The sequence below is a fragment of the Mirounga angustirostris genome, unplaced genomic scaffold, assembly GCF_029215605.1.
Source record: "Mirounga angustirostris isolate CCGP_5_RB_7025 unplaced genomic scaffold, mMirAng1.0.hap1 SCAF_4, whole genome shotgun sequence".
In the NCBI taxonomy this organism is placed as follows: Eukaryota; Metazoa; Chordata; class Mammalia; order Carnivora; family Phocidae; genus Mirounga; species Mirounga angustirostris.
The window spans coordinates 172,153,967-172,174,210 of record NW_026991712.1 but is presented as its reverse complement, the minus strand read 5'-3'; the positions used below and the strand labels follow the sequence as shown (position 1 = coordinate 172,174,210).

The 20,244-nt window shown below is 47.5% G+C and overlaps 1 protein-coding gene across 6 annotated transcripts in view; it reads left to right on the top strand.

The window, feature by feature from the left end:
* NIPAL3 (NIPA like domain containing 3) overlaps positions 1 to 20,244 on the top strand; it is a 56,233-nt gene that overhangs the window by 19,009 nt on the left and 16,980 nt on the right. For 5 of the 6 annotated variants that reach the window (XM_064589749.1, XM_064589752.1, XM_064589751.1 and 2 more), the window contains 5 exons: positions 8,114 to 8,182; positions 9,731 to 9,902; positions 12,597 to 12,656; positions 15,418 to 15,563; positions 19,679 to 19,775. In XM_064589749.1, coding sequence (XP_064445819.1) covers positions 8,114 to 8,182; positions 9,731 to 9,902; positions 12,597 to 12,656; positions 15,418 to 15,563; positions 19,679 to 19,775 — 544 coding nt within the window. Of the gene's footprint in view, positions 1 to 1,891; positions 2,224 to 8,113; positions 8,183 to 9,730; positions 9,903 to 12,596; positions 12,657 to 15,417; positions 15,564 to 19,678; positions 19,776 to 20,244 lie in introns of those variants that run through there. The other variant, XM_054513068.2, reaches the window with a different exon arrangement.

The following is a 20,244-nucleotide window of genomic DNA, read 5'->3' as shown; positions in this document are numbered from 1 at the left end:
TCTCCCTCTGCCTGCCTCTCTGCCTACTTGTGCTCTCTCTCTATCTCTCTGTCAAATAAATAAATAAAATCTAAAAAAAAAACAACATTATGCTCAGTGAAAGAAACCAGACACAACCACATACTGTAGGATTCCATTTATACGAACTGTCCAAAATAGGCAAGTCCGCAGAGACAGGAAGTAGATTAGTGGTGACCAGGGGCCAGGGTACCGGGGAGTGGAGAGGGACTGCTAATGGGTTTGGAGTTTCTTTTTTGGGATGGTGGAAATGCTCGGGATTTAGAGAGTGGTATGGTTGTATAACACTGATGAAACTGGTCATTTCGAGTATTATGTTGCAAGTGTAGAAATCGGATCTTGCACCCCGTTTGTTGTTGTTGCTTGTTGTGGTTTGTTAGTGTTTCTTGTTTTGTGATTTTTCTAAACTCTCTTTGTAAAGTCTGTGTCCTCTATGTGGGCAGCCTGATGAAGTCTGTTCCTCTTAAGTGGTCAGCTTGAGTTTTGACAGTTTCCTTAACCACGTAGAGCCGGAAAAGGGGGAAGAAAAAAAAAGAGGAAAGAAACCTCCCCAAATTCTCCCAGTCTTTGCAGATTTGTTGTGTTGGGGCCTTCTGCTGCTTAGCCAGGCTGTTTGCCACTCACTCTGCCTTAGCCTTTGCTCCCTGCTTGCACCCCACCAGAAGGCCAGCCAAGGGGTGAAGGCTACTGTTTTCTCAGGTGTTTTTGGAGCATGCATCCAGCCCTGGCTACATGCTTGGCCTTTTCAGTTCCTCAGTGTGTGTGGAAACTTAAGAAAGCTCTTACCCTCTATGTATCTCTTTTCCCAGACTATTCTGCCCAGGTTTTTCCTTCTGTCGCTCATCCTGAGTACTGTCCCTTGCCCTAAGCTGTTACAAAGCCTTTAAAGGCTTTGACCATAAAGAGCCTGGGAAGCTGTTCCCAGCCCTGATATCCCTCCACGTCAGATAAAACAAAGACAAGCCCTGTGCCAATCCTTCAGGGGTTACCAGACAGGTAAGAACCCACAACCACGGTTAAAAAATAATAATAATAAGGGGTGCCTGGGTGGCTCAGTTGGTTAGGCGACTGCCTTCAGCTCAGGTCATGATCCTGGAGTCCTGGGATTGAGTCCCGCATCGGGCTCCCTGCTCAGCAGGGAGTCTGCTTCTCCCTCTGACCCTCCCCCTTCTCATGCTCTTCTCTCTCAAATAAATTTAAAAATCTTTAAAAAAATTTAAAAAAATAATAAGTAGTTTCATTTATTGCTCTCTCTGCATCCTTGTGGCTGCCACAGATCTGGGGTGTAAGGGATGGGAGGCAGGCAATTTAAAATGCCACTGTGTTTTTGTACCATAAAGCAATGGCTTCTTTCTTCACCATGCCTTCCTCTGGTTGTTATATGTTTTTGGCTAGACTGCAGAGTTGTATAAAAATGTGATTCTGATGGGTTTTGCCAGCTCATTAGTTGTTTTTCTGAAGGGATGGGTTCCTGAAATTCTCTATGCCACTGCTTTTTCAATGACATCACTCATAACGTTGTGAATATACCAAAAACCACTGAATGGGATACTTTAAAAAGGTCAAAATGGTAAATTTTTATGATTTATGAATCTTACCTCAATAAAAAAGGTAATGATGGGTTAAATAAAGGTATACTAGGTTTATAGAATGGCCTTAAAGAACATTTAGAGGCAGGCATTAAAATGGGAAGACATTAAAATACCTTAGCTGGGCAAAGAAAGGGGTGGGGGAATTAAGCAGTAGAATCATACACACTCGAATCAGATGGAAATGAAAGTCGCCTGTTAGTGATTATCTGGGATAGAATCAGATCTTGAGTCCCAAATAAAAATTGCTGGATCGTTAAGTAACCCTGGTTTATCAAGGAAGTGTGTCAGTTAGCTACTGCTGTGTAACAAACCACCTAAAAACCTAAACTTAAAAACAACCACCATTTTACTGCTCATAATTCCACAGGTCAAGAATCTGGACAGGATCCAAAAGAATTGAAATCAGGATCTAAAAGAGATAATAGCACTTCAATGTTGATTGCAGTACTATTCACAATAGTCAAGATGTGGAAATAACCTAAATGCCCATTGATAGACGAATGAAGAAAGAAAACATGATGCATACACACAGTGGAATATTATGCAGCCTTGTAAAAGAAAGACATCTTGCAATATGTGACAACATGGATGAACCTTGAAGACAGAATACTAAGTAAAATAAGTGCTGTGGGCTAAATGTTTGTCACCACCCCCCATTTATATGTTAAAGCCCTAATCCCCAGTGTGATGCTTTGGAGGTAGGAACTTCGGAGATAATTAGGTCATGAAGGTGGTGCCCTCATGAGTGAGATTAGTGCTCTTTTTTTTTTAAGATTTTATTTATTTATTTGACAGAGAGACAGCAAGAGAGGGAACACAAGCAGGGGGAGTGGGAGAGGGAGAAGCAGGCCTCCCGCAGAGCAGGGAGCCCGATGTGGGGCTCGATCCCAGGACCCTGGGAGCATGACCTGAACCCAAGGCAGATGCTTAATGACTGAGCCACCCAGACGCCCCGAGATTAGTGCTCTTATAAGAAGAGATACAAGAAGGGGATAATCTCTCTCTGACATGTGAGGATACACTAAGAAGGTGTACAGCTGCAAACCAGGAAGAGAACTCTAAGCAGGAATAGAATCAGCCAAAACCTTGATCTTGGACTTCCCAGCCTCTAGAACTGTGTGAAATAAATGTTTATTAAGTCACCCAGTCTGTAGTATTTGTTAGAGCAACCTGAACTAAGACAGTAAGCCAGTCACAGACAGAGAAATACTGTATGATTCCACCTCTATGAGCTGTCTACCAGAGTCAAACTCATAGAATCAGAGAGGAGGATGGTGGTTGCTGGGGCTGGTGGGGTGGGGAAATGGGAGTTGCTAAATCAATAGGCATGAAGTCTCAATATGGAAGATGAATACGTTCTAGAGATCTTTGTGCCTATAACAGTAATACATTGTACACCTAAGTTGTTAAGAGGGTAATCTTAGGTTAAGTGTTCTTATAATAGTTTTTTTAAGAAACAAAGAATGTGGGCAGAGCTCACAGCAATGGCTCATCTTTGCTCCATATAGTATTGTCTCGGGTGCTGGGCTGGGGCTGGGGCTGGAGCTGGAGAATCCAAGATGGAGTTACTCATGCCTGGAGCCTCAACTGGGATGGCTTACTCAGCTGGCAGTTGGCTGAGATGGCTGGGCCTGTCTCTTCTCTGGGTGTCGATCAGGCCCACTTGTATATCTGTTTGGTCTTTCACAGGCGCCCCTCTCTTCTTATGGATAGGCTGGACTTCTTTATATGTGGTTGAGTTTCCTTCTGTGCAAAAGTAGAAGTTACACAGCCTGAACCCAGAAGTCCGCCACCCTCATCCCCATGTCATGCTGTTGATCACAAACCCATCCAGATTTAAGTGTTGGGGAGTTGACGGGAGTTGTGAGAGAAATGGTGGCCATCACTGCAATTTACTACAAATGGTAACCCCAACTTCAGGACAGTGTAATTGTGAAAGTTAATGGAAAAAATCCTGCCTCTCCACCAGGCCTCCACTGACACCACCCAGTTAGGAGAAGGGTGTTTCATTGCTGCCAGCCAGCGGTAGAGGTCCAGGCTCCCTATGTGGGCTCTTTTCACTCTGTGGGGCCGGGGGCGGGGAGGCCTCATCACTGGACCCCAGATCCCTCCTTGGCGTTCTCTGATAGTCCCAGCATGTGAGTTGAGGTGCCTTGTAATAGCCATGAAAGGTTGGAAATCTAGGCTCCCTACTTGGCTTATGCTGGTGTGGAGTGGGTGGGGTATCTTTTTTTTCCCTGTGATGTTTGAAATAGCACTTGTCCTAAAGTTTTCTGTCTTGCTTGGCTGCTCATCTCCTGGTCTTTTGACTAGAGAGCAGAGGCTTTTCTTAGAGCTTTTTGGTCTGTCCTCATTGATACTCCCAGGTTGCCCATTTCTTCAGCTTCAAGTTCGAGGTATGTGAGGTAAAGAGAAGACCCAGGAACCCAGCACCATGTCGTTCCTCAGGCCCCCAGCAACCTAGCCTGTCTGCCTTCTTCTCTCTACCTTTCAGAGTTGTCTTGTGTTTGCTTTATATATAATGTCCAAGGTTTCCAATTGTACACAGCAGGAAGCATAGGAAAAAGTAAGTCTACTCCATCTTGCTGAAAGCAGAAGTTCTGTAATTTGCTTTTTAAATTGAGAGGAATAACAGAATTTATTGTATGTAAGCAGCATTAGACAGTTTAAGAGATCAGATTCCTATATTCGTAAGTGCAATTTATTAGACTTATAAGAATTTCTTAGTTCCTTAGTAAGATTTTGTTAAAGGAAACTAGATTCATGAATCTGTTACATTTATAGCAAATATAATTTTTTTAAGAAATCAAAGTCATGCAGATAGCCTTTTTTTGTCTGCAAAAGCCAACCCTCTGAGAGGAGAAAGAAGAAGAAATGAACATATATTCCCATGCCCCCAACTCCCTCCCTTACTAGGAGTTGGACTAATTATAAACATGTTCCCAAACCGTGTACAGTGAAGCATTGACTCAGGCTCTGTGAGGCAAGTAACAGAAACCAGGTCTTCAGCAAAAAAGACTGGGACTGCTCCCAGAATGGAAGGAAGAGCTAGAGAAGCAGGTTTCTGGAAGTCATGGGCACCAGGATGGCTCCTGGCCTTGCCCAGTCCTGGCCTTGGGCAGCAATGAGCCCAGACTTCTTTCAGCCTTCATGCTTCTCTGTTCAAAATTTGGACCCCAGAGGGGCACCCCAGTCAGTGAAGTGTCTGACTCCTGATTTCAGCCCAGGTCATGATCTCCATTTGGGTTGTGAGATCGAGCCCCATATCGGGCTCCATGCTGAGTGCTGAGTGCTGAGTGTGGAGCCTGCTTAAGATTCTCTCTTTCTCTCCCTCTGCCCCTCCCCACCCCCAACTGGCATGCTCTCTCTCTCTTAAAAAAAAATAAGGGAGAGATAAATATATATAAATATCTCCCAGACAGAGTTTCTGACCTGCCTGGCTTGGGTCAAGCTTGTTTCATAGGCCCACCGTGGTCCAGGGGAGGATGGAGCACTTGGAATGAGAGTCCTAACAAGACCATACAAGGGGGAGTTGGGGGCATGGGGGAGTGCTCCACAGCAAAATCAGGGTGCTATTACCAAAAGAAAAGGAATGTGGTTAAGGTGGCAGGTGTGAGCATCACAGATGCCTGCAGACTAAGAGTTCTAGAGCCTCAGAGGTTTGGAACACCTGGGGTGGACGAGGGAGACCTGCCTGTGAGAGCCTCTAATCTGGTGTGCTGTGGGCCTCCAAGCAGTGGACCAAGGGTCCAGTGTTTCCCAAAGTTATTTAACTATGATGTGCTTTTTGCGTCAGAACTCCACCGACATCTCTAGGAACCCAGTTAGGGAAACCCTGGCCTGGTTGATCTCCAGTGACCCTTTCAGCTCTGAGATCCTGTAATCCTACAGGACAGACATGGTTTCTGCTTAATTCTGTCTGAGAAGAGACAACAAAAACACATAAAACAGGGCGCCTGGGTGGCTCAGTCGTTAAGCGTCTGCCTTCGACTCAGGTCATGATCCCAGGGTCCTGGGATCGAGCCCCGCATCAGGCTCCCTGCTCAGCGGGAAAGCCTGCTTCTCCCTCTCCCACTCCCCCTGCTTGTGTTCCCTCTCTCGCTATGTCTTTCTCTGTCAAATAAATAAATAAAATCTTAAAAAAAAAACAAAAAACACATAAAACAGAGATGGAGAAGGACCAAGGAGGTGCAGCTCAGGCTATGAGAGCCATCTTGGGAAGAAGTGGAAGCCATCTCCCTTGGGTCCATGAGATGCCCCCATTGACCTAGAGTTGTTGTATAAAGTGAAATGAACATAAGTCAGCTTCCTGCCTGGCCTGGCCCTTCACTTGCTTTCTGTTGACAGTCTGGCCCTGACCAGGGGCTTAGGTGAGGGCTGGAAGGTCCCTTGGAGGTTATCTGGGCCAGCATCTACGTTTTCCAGACAGGGACATACAAGCCTGATGAAGGGAAGGGACTCATCTAAGGTCATGCTGTGACGAGACAGCAAGGATGGACCTAGAACCCAGGTCTCCTGGCTCCCAGCTCAGCGTCTTTCCTTTATTCTGCAGTGCTGCCTCTTGCTGGGGACAAAGTCAAGGACAGCCATGGTGGTTTCCATCAGTAGACACCCCCTCCCTCCTTCCACCTTAACCCACAGTGGACTGCCTTCTTAGCTGTCTAGGCCCTCAGCATTCCAGGGAAGAGGGGAGTAGAGGGTCAGAGTGTTGACTTCCTGCCTTACGCTTGCTAATTACCTGTCTTCCAGATGAATTGCAAGACTGTTTGTCTTGTTCACTCTTGATTTGCTAGCGCCTGGCCCAGGCCTTGAAGAACTGGCAGATTTCACAGGGAGGGCGGCTGGGTGGGAGGAATATCTCGAGCGAAGGGGGAGTTGGAAAAGGCCCATCCTGGGCAGGGAGGATTCATATTTGGCTAAGATAGAACATTCTTTGGTGTTTAGTGGTGAAATAATGCTGGAGGGTATGTGGGGGACATAGTATAGTATGGTTTAAATGCTGAGGCAAGTACCCTTTAACCCAGCAGTCCTCCTTCTAAGAATTTATCCCAAGGGAGTAATCCACATAAATGCACAAAAATGCATGTACTCGGATATTCAATCACAGTGGTGTTTAAAAAAAAAAAAAAGAAACAGCCTAAGTGTCCAGCAATGGAGAAGCAATGATATAAAATATGGCACATCCAAATGACAAGTTATGTGGTATTTATTAAAAATGATGAATTAGGGGGGCGCCTGGGTGGCTCAGTTGGTTAAGCAACTGCCTTCGGCTCAGGTCATGATCCTGGAGTCCCGGGATCGAGTCCCGCATCGGACTCCCTGCTCAGCGGGGAGTCTGCTTCTCCCTCTGATCCTCCCCCTCTCATGCTCTCTGTCTCCCATTCTCTCTCTCAGATAAATAAATAAAAAATCTTAAAAAAAAAAATGATGAATTAGGGGCCCCTAGGTGGCTTAGTCAGTTAAGGGTCTGACTTCAGCTCAGGTCATGATCTCAGGATCCTGGGATCGAGCTCCGTGTCAGGCTCCCTGCTCAGGGGGAGTCTGCTTCTCCCTCCTCCTCTACCCTTCCCCGCCCAACTCATGCTCTCTCACCCTCTTGCTTTCAAATAAATAAATCAAATCTTTTTTTAAAATGATGAATTAAATATACCTGAAAGGAGAATGTGTTTATAATACCTTGTGTAAAAGAACAGGTTATAAAACAGATTATAATCTCATTTTTGTAAAATGAACTAACATTGTCATTCATATCTGAATTTATGGACAGAAAAAAATTTTACAAGAACAATAAAAGTTTACAAGAACAAAATGTTTGCAATAGTGAGCTCTGGGTTTAGAATTACAGGTGGCTTTTCTATTTTGTTGTGATTATTATTCTTCCTATCATTTCTTTATATTTCCTAATTATTGTACAATGAATATATGTCTGGTAATTGTCTTCTGAAGTTAAAAGAAGATGCCATGCTAAAGAATCTGAACCTTATTCTTAAGGTTCAGAAGTTAAATGTTTGTAAATGAAATCATTAAAAATGCCCTAAGCAGATTAGCCAGTTTAAAGATTCTCATTGAGACCCCTCGGGGAACATGAAGACCCCATTGATAAAATGGCAAATAGTATCCCCGCCTGTGTTTCTCTTTTAAATTCTGATTTCTGAATGTTGCTTTCCTGCACAAGACTGCAGTGAGTCAGTACATTAAGGAAAGAGCAGAGCAGATTTAGGCCTTATCAGGTCATCGTGACCGGTGGACAGAGGACGTTGCTTTCTGGAAGTGTCCAGCTCAGGGCAGTGTGTTGTAAACCAACAAGGCAGCCGCACTAACCTTGAGTAGTAAAATGTAAAACTCCAATAAAAGGCCTGGGATGTGGCTTTGTGGTGGATGTTTTTCTGGTTTTGTTTTGTGACAGTGAACAGTGGGGTTTCCTGTGGCCCCCCCCCCACCCCGCCCCAGGGCCCTTTAGCTTAGACCCAGCTCACATCTGCTCCTGTGAACTTTCCTTACAGGAAAACCTGATCGGCGCCCTTTTGGCAATTTTTGGGCACCTTGTGGTCAGCATTGCGCTTAACCTACAGGTAAGTCTCGTCACTAGCACTGTCTGGGGGCAGAGATACTGCTGATCAGCTGGGGTGTCTGGTGCAGGCCCCGCTGCGTCCTCACCATGGGATGTTGCCTACTCCATTCCTGGGCTGGGCCTTGGGCAGTCCCTTGTGGGTTGTTCCAGAATCTCTCTTGATTCTTTGCCCCCCGCGTGATCCCCCCACCCTCCTTGACTCTGATGACAGCGCTGTCCCTGACTTAGAAGTTGCTGGGGTGCCTTGGCCCAGCTGAGCCAGCCTGTAGCTGTGGTTTGGAGCAGGCTGATAGACTGAGGAGCTCCTGAGGGCACTGCAGGAACTGGTTCCCAGGGTATGCAGATGTAACTGGGAAGCTGACTGTGGTGGTTATTGCCCCCATGGCGGCTTTCAGCCAGTGGGGGATGGGAGTCTGTAGATAAATGCCCCAGGCTTCCATCCTCTAGTCACATGGCTCTGAGCCTAGTTCGCAGGGTGTCCCAGAGGGTCCCCAGTGGGATGAGCCCCTGTTGCCCAGGGCACTCCCTCTGCACCCTCCACTGGTCTGCTCCCTTCTCTGACTCACTTTCCCACACCCTTACTGTGCCTCCTGGAATCACCTCCCAAATCAACTACCTCCTTCCAAGTCCGGTCCCAGGGACTGCTCTGGGACACCGGGACTGAGACTTGACACCTGCGGACGAGTTAAATCCCACAGCACACCGTCCCACTCCTCTCTGCCAGCACTGCCCAGCTTCTGGTTGCGGAGAAGCGCTCTCCCTCCCTGGATCAGAGACGTGAACACACACGGGTAACCTGGTACATCTCGGCTCCACGCACGCCCATGTGCCGGAGTGTGCCCGTGTGTTTCTGAGGCCGCGTGGTCTCCTGGCCACTTGTCTGGTTCATGCTCTTCTTTCCACAGAGCGGAGTCTCTGCCTCCGCATCCGCCCCTATGCAGCCCTCAGCACAGCGCCCCCAAGTGGGAGCTGTGGTCCCTCTAAGTCAACATGACTGCCTTGCTCGCCTTGGTCACCGCCCCACTTTCTGCATCCCAAGTGCACACTTCCAGAACAAAGCCTTTTGGCCATACTTGGGCCAACTATCCACCTGAGAGAGGGCAAGGTCCACGGATGCCCCCGGGCTGCCCAGCAGAGCTGCCGGCTCGGCTCGTCTACAGAAGGGAGTGTGGCCAAGCAGCCGCCCCGAGCGTGGCCACTCTGGGCACTGCAGTTAGAGTGAGAAGTTCAACCTGAAGCCAGGCGACCATGGGGTGGCGTCCTAGACCCCGGCTCCCACCAGACTGCACACTGCCTGTGCTGTGTGTTAGAAATGCACATCCCCAGGCCTGCCCGGGGAGTGTCTGAGGCTTCCCAGTCAGTTTGAGAACTGCTTAGCATGACAACCTGGTATTGAGATGGGGACTGCTTGCCTCTTCTCTGAGCCAGGACTCCAAAAAAACCTGACACATCTTCCCAAATAAAAGTTGGGGGTAGATTTAGGGTACAGACATCATAGCCTCTTTTTCCCAAACCTCTGGGCCAATCACCTTCTTTCTCGGATTTCTAGAAGTACTGCCACATCCGCCTGGCAGGATCCAAGGACCCCCGGGCCTATTTCAAGACCAAAACATGGTGGCTGGGCCTGTTCCTGATGCTGCTGGGTGAGCTGGGCGTGTTCGCCTCCTACGCCTTCGCTCCGCTGTCGCTGATCGTGCCCCTTGGCGCAGTCTCCGTGATAGGTAAGACCGGGGCCCCCACCACCGCTCCCTGGGACCCACCTGCCTGTGCCGCCACCATACTCGGTAAACGAAGCAGCTTCTGCTTGGTAATGTCACTAACACTTACGAAGGGCTTCATACACACCGGCCCTGCGCTAAGCACTTTACAGATATGAATTCTTCTAATTCTCCTTTTTGAGGGCGACACTGTCATGATCCCCACTTTACAGGTGAGGAAATAGGGGTCCAGGGTGGCAGGGCTGGGGTACAGGATGGTCTGGCTCCCTAATCTGTTTTAGATTCAGAAACTTTATCAGAGTTGCTTTCTAGTTCTCCTGCAGAAGGAAGATACAAACTTGCAGCTTTCATCCCAACACTGTCAAGACATCCTAAGCTTTCGTAGGATTCATATATCTTACACCTCTAACAGATGCACATTCAATTTATTCTCTGATCTTTTTACATCAGCTGACACCACCTCTGAGGCATTGGTCACTTTCTCACCTGCCATTTCTCTGTGATCTCTGTAATCCCGGAACCAGCGTCTCAGAACATTTGAACCAAAGAAAAGACAAAGGAGCTTTGATGTCCGTGTTCCACAAAAAAAAGTAGAATTAGGAAAAAAAATTCTTTTCTTCTTAAATAAAAGATGTTCGTAGATTAGTGAACACAGGAGCAGGGACCATGAACCTGCGTTGAAATGTTTCCTTCCATTTGCTGGCAGGCCCCACATGGCCTGGAAGCCCTTCCTTGCTCTTAAAGGAAAAAGTGGTATTTTGAGTAGTCTTTTTCCTCCTGGAGTAAAGAGGGCCCCTTCTACCCCATGGATAAGCACAGCAACCACGCGCCCCGCCTGTGCCCACAGCAGACGTCATCAGTCAGTCAGAGCGTCCCTTCTTAGAATTCTCAGAGCTTCAGGCAGTCCCCCCAGTTACCAGGAGCTGGCAAAGAAGTGGAAACCTATTGCTTTTCCCGATCCCGTGAAGAGTCTCTCTCTTTCTTGACCAGGGTTTGTACCCTCGCAGCCCACAAGATGAGTAAGGTCCTCCAACATACTGTGTTCTTTTCCACAAATACTGTTTTAAAATATAATCTGACCATAGAGTTGAGGGCCCAGGGGGAAGGGATAATTGGGCGATGGGCATGAAGGAGGGCCCGTGATATAATGAGCACTGGGTGTTATATGCAGCTGATGAGTCACTAAATCGTACCCCCTGAAACTAACAATACAGTATATGTTAGGTAAGTTGAATTTAAATAAAGAATTTTTAATAAATAAATAAATAAATAAAATATAATCTGAGTGCCTTTAGTTGAGGCAAGTAACCATCCCCAGTCCCAGCCTTTCCTTGTCTTCTCCGGCCCACTTTCTATGTGTGCCACCCTGACAGGGATTGAGGTTCGTCCTCTGCCCATGGCTGACCTCTGAAAAGGCTTCAGAACCTTTCCTCACAATGAGAAACAGGTGACTGAGTGACGAAGTGCTTTAAATATTTGCCTCCAAATTTTAATACTTTAGTAATTCACATAATCAAATTCTTAAAAATAAGAGACTGAAGTAGAATGATGGGTTCTCAGGTATCAGCCACTAGAAATTTAAGGGGCTCTCAGAGCTTCTTAAGTCACCGAGTAAAAAATAATATTAAAAATAAATATTAGAGTAATCACCACTATTTGTTGGGTACCTATTAAGTATCAGTCGCTATTCCAGGGACTTCAGTAGTAATAATTGCTCAGTTATTGAGTATTTACTGCGGACACATGATTTACATGCATTATCTCATTTAATTGCCCTTATAACTCAGAGAAGGAGGTGCTTTCAGTTGTGTGCTGATGAACCAACATTCAGAGAGAGGGAGAAAGTGAGAGAAGAAAAAGAAGAGAATGAGGCAGTGGGGGGAAGGGAGGGAGAGGGGAAGGAAGGAATGGACAGAAAAGCGGGAAAGGAGAAAGGGGTGAGGGGCTTGATTTCATTCCATTCAATCAATATTTATTGAGCATTTATTGTTGGGATTTTAGACCCCATTTGTGGTGTTTCTGATTTATATGGTGTAAAGACCACCACCGTGGCCACTCATGCTACGGTGGTTTCCTGAATATTTAACAAGCAGCAAGCTGGCCTGAGCTGGATGCAGACAGAGACCCACAGGTCGTGACTCACCCCAGCACACACAGCCAGAAGAGGCAGAGCTGAGAATAGCCATCCAGGTCTGTTCATAGTAATGCCAGCCCCATCCCTCCAGGCAGCGACAAGGAAGTTTGAGAAGGAGAGAAGAACCAGGGGAAGAGTGTTAGACGTAGTCACAGCAATGGAAGGAGTAAGAGCTGGGCTCCAGCACCCCTTACCAGTTGCGTAGTCCTGAGCAACTGCTTCACCTCTCCTAGCCTCAGTGTCCCATTTTTCAGATGGCACCCACCTCGACGGGTAGACGTGCCAGAAAGAACTTGTGCGAATCCCCTGTCACCCTGCAAGTACTCAACACCAGTGCTCCTGGACTTGTAGGAAATCCTCAGGAAGGCTCAGAGAGGAGCCTCTCTTTCTGAGATGGAATAACAGAGGAACCAGAAGGACTGAGTTTTGGGGAGCAGAAGGGAGAGGTTAGGAAGTACCAAGCCCTAAAGCAAATGAGCCTACCCTAGGGCCTGGGCAAAGGGACTCCATCGGACTGATAGCAGCCTCAATTTTCTTTTCCCTGTGCTTTTATTTTTTTACAGCTAGCGCCATCATAGGAATCATATTCATCAAAGAAAAATGGAAACCTAAAGACTTTCTGAGTAAGTTCACTGATATGAGCCCCTGTTCTTAATTCTGTGCTTGTACTGTTTGTTCATAATAAAGCCAGCTCACCCCAATTTAGAGATCATCCGTCTCCTGCTCCCTTCCGTGTTGTATATTCCACCCTCATCAGCTCCTGAGAGCTGGGTTTTTTCCTCGGTAGTTCCCAAATCTGGCTACACAACAGAATGATCTGTGAGATTTCTTAAAAGGGGCTTGATTTCATTCCATTCAATCAATATTTATTGAGCATTTATTGTTGGGATTTTAGGAGGCCTGATGAAAGGCACCCTCTTTACCTAAATGAGTTCTAAAGCAAATGGGAAACATGGAGGTCAGGAGTTATTCTTTATTACTTATGCAAGCTGGATTAGAGCATGCAGCTTAGGCATGCAGCCAGAGGAACTTGCTCATGCAGCCAGGTTTGGGAACCACTGTTCTGAATCATTGTTATAGGATAAGAGCAAGATGGAGCCAGGAGGCTGAAAAAAAGAAAAGAATCCTACACTGAAAAAAGCAGAGCTACTGCTCAGCAAATATACGATGCCAAGACCAAAAGACTCAGAGTGATTTGCAGTAGTCCTGATGGCAGAGGGGGCGATGCAGGGGTAGCTGGGCTGGTTCTGAGACCAGTGTAGTTTTATGTCACTTCCAGGCTCACTCTAGAAAGTCCTGGTATAGGAGACATGCTAGTCCAGGCAGTGGCCTATGTGAATTTTAAAAAGATGGCCCCTCTGGGCATCTGTGGTTCTGTGGGCACATGCCTTGGTGAGCAGAGCATGGGCTAGATTTTAGCCCTCCTCACCCCTTCAGCTAGGTGTTTTTATGCAGTGAGCAACTTACACAACTGTGCATGGCTGTCCTGCCTAAAGTTTTATTAAATTCAGCAAACATTCACCCAATGCTAGACCTGTGCTGTACACCACAGGCATGGAGAGGAGTAAGACCTTTCCTTGCCTGAAGAAAACTTAAGACAGCAGACTTGTATGTCTTAGCAGAGAACTTATTATTGAGTTTAACCGTGGCTCATTCATTCATTGAAAAATTGAGGGGCACCTTATGAGGCCTAGAATGAAAATTAAAGACATTTAATGTGGTATCACATTTTTGGGAGACAATGGAATGAAATATGTAGATAGTTCTATCCAGAAATATCCAGAGGCCTGGGATCACCACGTGTAGGTCAGAACTCACAGCCTTTCCCAGCTTGCCTGGGTCTGGGCTGGACTTCAAGAGGCTTTTCACAAAATCCACATAGTTCAACTGGAGTGTGACAGGACCCAGGGGAAAAGTCAGGAGACTCCCAGGCCCTACTAACAGTCTCTGACAAGTCTGTGGAATAGAATATTGATAGTATTTGGACTGGTCCCTTGCGACTAGGTTAACTAGCAGATGGGAAATGATAAGGTCATTTTTAAAAGGTACATGGTAGGCTCTGAAGGTTTGCTTGTGAGATTTTGTTACATTTGGTTTTCTTTTATGTTGCCCATAAAGGGATTCTGACTTTCAAACCTTCCCTGTAAAATGTACACTGAAACTGTGGTTCAGTAGCAGAATGGCTACTGAAGGAGAAAAAAGAGGCAGTCTTACTCTAATACCCTCCCGGTGGGAGTCGAAATTGGTGCAACCAGTTTGGAAAACCATTTGACAGTAACTACAAAGCTGAAGGTCCACATATCCCCTGACCCGGGAATTCCCACTCCTAGTATTATACCCAACAGAAATACAGACAGTGTGTTTTCCAAATGACATGCTCATAGCAACAGTATTCATTATCACCCTGGAGAGTATTTGAAGACCCATCAGCCGCAGAATGGATAAATTTTGTCACACACCACAGGGGCATGAGAATGAAGGAACCACCCCTACACTCCACACCAGGATACAGATGAATCTCACAAACTCACAAACACCATCTTACGTAAACACAGACGCAAGAAATCATATAGTACGAGTCCATTTATAGAAAGTACAAAACCAGGCCGACTCTCAGTGCTGGTAGAAGTCAGCATTACCCGGGGGCTGCATCTAGTGATTGGAAGGGGACACAAGTGAGGATGTTGGGTCCTGCTAACATTCCCTTTCTTGATCTGGGTGCTGGTTACATGGGTGTGTTCAGTCTGTGAGAATTCATTGAGCACTTTTTGTTCTACATGCCACACCTCACTGAAATTTTTTAACATTAAATGTCATTTTTTTTTTTTTTAAGATTTTATTTATTTATTTGACAGAGAGAGACACAGCGAGAGAGGGAACACAAGCAGGGGGAGTGGGAGAGGGAGAAGCAGGCTTCCCGCAGAGCAGGGAGCCCGATGTGGGACTCGATCCCAGGACCCTGGGATCATGACCTGAGCCGAAGGCAGTCGCCTAACCAACTGAGCCACCCAGGCGCCCTGAATGTCATTTTTTAATTCTATTTTTTTAGAAGATTTTATTTATTTATTTGACAGAGAAAGTACCAGTAGGGGGAGCAGCAGAGGGAGAGCGAGAAGCAGGCTCCTCGCGGTGCAAAGAGCCTGATGTGGGACTCGATCCCAGGACCCTGGCGTCATGACCTGAGCCGAAGGCAGATGCTTAACTCACTGAGCCACCCAGGAGCCCCTAAGTGTTATTTTTTTAAATAACAGTAAGGGAGATGATCTATTTGTGAAGTGAAGAAAAACCAAAAAGAGCAGGTCATCGTGTGTTGCCCTAGAAACACATAGGGGCCTGAAGCCAGCACCCGAAGTGAGCCTATGACAGCCTCCCCCTTCCCTGCAGGGCGCTACGTCTTGTCCTTCGTTGGCTGCGGTCTGGCCATCGTGGGCACCTACTTGCTGGTGACATTCGCACCTAACAGTCACGAGAAAATGACGGGCGAGAACATCACCAGGCACCTCGTGAGCTGGCCTTTCCTCTTGTACATGGTAAGGGAAGCACTGGTCCTACCCACGATGGCAGGAGGGAGTATCAGGTCCTAGAACCTGGGAACCTGAATCTCCAGCAACAGGGGATTCGAGGGAATGGTGACGTGTTTCCCAGCACCGAAGACCGTGCTTGCGGGAAGTAGGTAGTTCACGAGGAAATGCTTTTTCCACTTATGTTCCAAGTAATGCCTAAATCTGCATAGATAATATGATAATTTTAGTTTTTAGAGATATTGTAGGTGTGTGTATATAATGTATCACCAAAGGACTGGAAGGAAAAAACAGAGATTCCATCCATTGTTGTCTCTGGGAGCTGGAATTATGAATGAGTTTTCATTTCACCTTTGTCTTTACGCATCATTTGAAATTTCTACAGGGAGCATTTAAGACTTTTATGGTAAAAAAAACAGTTAAAATTTTAAACAGTCATAGACATGTTATTTATTTATTTTTCCCGGCATCACACAGCTGATAGGAGCTAATAGAAACGCAGGAGACACTGAAACGGTCTCCTAAACTCCCAGCCCCTGTTAACGTCCCATGTTAGGTCTACAGATAAACTGATCGAGGAAGCATGTAAGGCATTTGATCAAGCTACTACTATATATTTCTATTCCAAGCCAGGCACTGTGCCAAATACTTTCTTACGTATCATCTCAAATCCTCCCAACTGCCCTATAAGGTAAATGTTTTTCTCCCCATTTTATGGATGAGAAAACTAAAGCTCAGGGAGGTGGGCTGACGGCCCAGAGTCCCACGAGTGGGGCTGGACTCGCAGCCAGCTTCCTTCGCCGTGGCCTGCTGACGAAGGCGGGCACAGCCTTCCTCTGATACGAGCAGCCTGGCACTGCTCTACAGGCCTGGAACGTTCTTTTTCCTTCGTTTGCTCACAAGGCCGAGGATGGATTTCCCAGGATTGGGACTGGGTCATCTCCCTGCCTCTAGCCAGCCCCGCTGCGCACCTGGTGGGCGTGGAGAAACGGCTGCAGGACGGAGCCAAAGAACCCCCCCTCTTCAGGGAAAGCTTAACCCCAGAACACAGAATTTTCTCTCAGGGAGCCCTGGGCTTGAATCGGTCACGTGCTGTGTGGCCTCGGCCAAGTCACCTACCTGGAAGCTCTGCCTCCTTCTCTGTAAGCTGGTGGGAGTCACTGGACCGGGGCTGGTGGCTGGGGCTGGGAGACACGAGGTGGTATGGGAATCACCCAGCACTTGGCAGGTGCCCAGTGACCCACTCAGTTTGTCTTCCTGACTCATGTCTGCGAGGAAGTGCTGCTGTAACCAAACTCAAGGTGGGTGGCTGCTTGGGGTGCAAATGGAACACGACCAGAGGAAATGTTGAAAGCAAAGAACTTTCACTCCTTGTCACAAGTAAGGAGACAGGGAGATCGCTCTCATAGCACTGTCTCCCCTTGGGGTTAGTGCGGGAAGCTTTTATGCGGTGTGCTAGGGGGGCACGGACAGAGAGCTGGATACATTAAGAAACATACATTTTCTGGGGCGCCTGGGTGGCTCAGTTGGTTAAGCGACTGCCTTCGGCTCAGGTCATGATCCTGGAGTCCTGGGATCGAGCCCCACATCGGGCTCCCGGCTCAGCGGGGAGCCTGCTTCTCCCTCTGACCCTCTCCCCTCTCATGCTGTTTCTCTCTCTCTCAAATGAATAAATAAAATCTTAAAAAAAAAAAAAAAGAAAGAAACATACATTTTCTGCTACTTAGGCACTTTGGTTCAACTGTGCATGCTTAGCATGTCAACGTGCTAGTGCAGACATTGTAATTTCAAAAAAAATGGCAGACAAGCCCTCCCATAGGAGGAGATCTTAGTATGAGGATGAGCTAAAGGTAAATTTAGGGCAACTGAGGGGGGCTTCTGGGCAGGCACTGATTTTTGGTGTGGCTCCCGAAGAGGGTACCCAGTGGAATCCCTGGCCACACCTCTCCTCGGTGGGAGCTGTTTCTTCTGCAAAACAGACACATTCTTGCCCTGCCTTGGGAGGGAAAGAACCTGAACAGTCTGGCTCCAGGGCCTGTGCGCTTTCCCACTAGGCTATACTGCCTGAACCTGGGAGGCCTAGGGCCTGGGGCATAGAAGGCCTCAGTCAGTGTGAGGTGTGAGGTACGTTTGCCCCCGCCCCCCCCCCCATGGCTTTCAGTCCTCTGAATTGAGTAGCTCCCTCTTATGCCCCAATACCGCCAGCTAGAGAGATCTGGCCAAATCAAATCCAGTCAATATTTATTGTCTGCCAGGTGCCAGACACTGTGGACGTCAGGCTGACGATAGGTACACTGTCGAGCATAGCATAACAGAGAGTTGATGGAGTTGTCCTGGAACCGTGTCCTACACCTGAAACTAATGTGACATTGTGTGTCAGCCATACTTCAAGAAAGACAGAAAGAAAAACAGGAAGGAAGAGGAAGGAAGGAGGGAGACATGCCCCCAGAACTCAAGGTCACCCACACAGCCATCTTGCAGCGGAAGGCCAAGCGCCATTCCAGCATGCATTTCGGCACAGTGAAGAATGATTGGAAAACCGGGCCCCCTGAGTGCACGCCCAGTGGTTAGGAATGTTGATGGGTAACTCATCCGCTTGATGATGTATTCTGCAGCAATTAAAGATAATTACGACAACTTCATAAAATATGGGAATTGTTTTTGGTAACTAAAAACAGCCCAGCACAAAATTGTGCGTTGACTATGATGACAAGTAGATAAAATATGTATTCACGGCAGCAAAGACAGGAAGAAACAGGAAAATGAAAACAGCTGGTTTTTTTTTTATGGCCTCTAATTATGAGGAATTTAAAAATTTTTTTAAATGCCCATTAATGTTTCTGCGTTGGTTGTTATGATAAATAAACTTTGGGAGGAGGTCGGGGTAGGCAAATGGAGCCAAGCCACTGTCCAAGTTTGCTGCTTTCATTTTTTTTTTTTTTTTTAAGATTTTATTTATCTATTTGAGTGAGAGAGAATGAGAGATAGCACGAGAGGGAAGAGGGTCAGAGGGAGAAGCAGACTCCCTGCCGAGCAGGGAGCCCGATGCGGGACTCGATCCTGTGATTCCAGGATCATGACCTGAGCCGAAGGCAGTCGCTTAACCGACTGAGCCACCCAGGCGCCCGGGATGCTTTCATTTTGCCGGGTGCTGGAGCTGGCTTGACTTCTTGGGAAAATGTTGCTGAATGTCTGGGCCCTTAAGGAGTGGAAAGGACAGTTGTTAAGGCAAGGAGGGAACTCCCACCCCACACTGACTGAGGCCTCACACTTCTATGCCCCAGGCCCTAGGCCTCCCAGGTTCAGGCCGTGTAGCCTAGTGGGAAAGCACACGGGCCCTGGAGCCAGACTGTTCAGGTTCAGATCCTGGCTCTGCCCTTTTCTTAGCTTCCGATTGTGGTAGTGCCTACTTCATAGAATCATTGTGCTGGTTGAATGAGTTTAGTATAGATACAATGTTTAGAACGGTGCCGGGTGTATTTATGAGTTCAGTAAGTATTAGCAGTGATCATGGCCCTGTAAAGGAAGAATCATTATCCCCATTTCACGGAGGAGGTAACTGAGGTTTAAAGAAGTGAAGTGACTTGCCCAAGGCCACACAACTGTTTTAGAAGTGCATCCAGTTTCAAACTTGGGCCTCCCTGACTCCAGATGTCCTTGTCTTTCTCTCCCACCAAGCACACACTTTAGAGGCATGGTTAGGGGTTGGGGGCTTGTATATTTGTCCACTTGTCCCAGAGAGCTCTTCTCCTCAGTGAGCAAGTGTCTCCCTCTTTGACCGACCTTCAGGGGTCACCCACATGGGGTTCCCCGCAGAGCAGCGAAGTGGGAAGAAACCTTCTCAGCCTGATCCTGGCCATCCAAGACAGGGTGCGTTTGTGGCCAGCACATCGCCCTCAAAGCTCTGAAGTGAACTCCTTGTCGGTGTTCCCCAGGGGGTAGAGATCCCCGCAGAGTTCATTCAGAATCCCCTCCTTTTCCATGGTTTGGGAAATGCTGGCTATTCAGGTCCCTTTCAATCCTGAGGGTCCGTAACTTAGCATCAACACCAGCCAAGCCCACCAGCGTCTCCCAGTCTTGTCCACGTCTGCCCCACTGACCGCCTCACTTGCTGCTTTCCACAGCTCGTGGAGATCATCCTGTTCTGCTTGCTGCTGTACTTCTACAAGGAGAAGAACGCCAACAACATCATCGTGATTCTTCTCCTGGTGGCATTACTCGGTAAGTGGGGGTCTGGGTGGTTGAGTGTGGCCAGCATCCGGTAGTGCCACAAGGTCCCCGTGGACGGGACGCGGCTTCCATCAGTCCTGTCAGGCTGCTGACTGCATCCAGTGTCCTTGCTCAAATACCCAGAGTCCCCAAGTGCCAGGAACAGTGCTGGAAACCATCCACAGGGGTGAACAAGACAGACGGCCCCCTGCCTTCAGGGGGCGGGGGGGGCTCCATTCCGAAGGCAGGAACAGCCAGTAAGCAATCAGACAGATATATAGAAGAGAGACACATTGGGGCAGTGAGGATCATGGTGACAAAGAGGATAGCAGAGTGAGGGTGAGGTGGGGCAGGGAGATAGAGACGGGCAGGCTCCAACAACGGAGTCCTTAGGGTTTCAGGTAAACCTGTCAGGCTAGGAACGAGTTCTGGATTCAAAAGCAGGAACCGAGTTTACTCTCTCACTTTTTTTTTCTCTCCT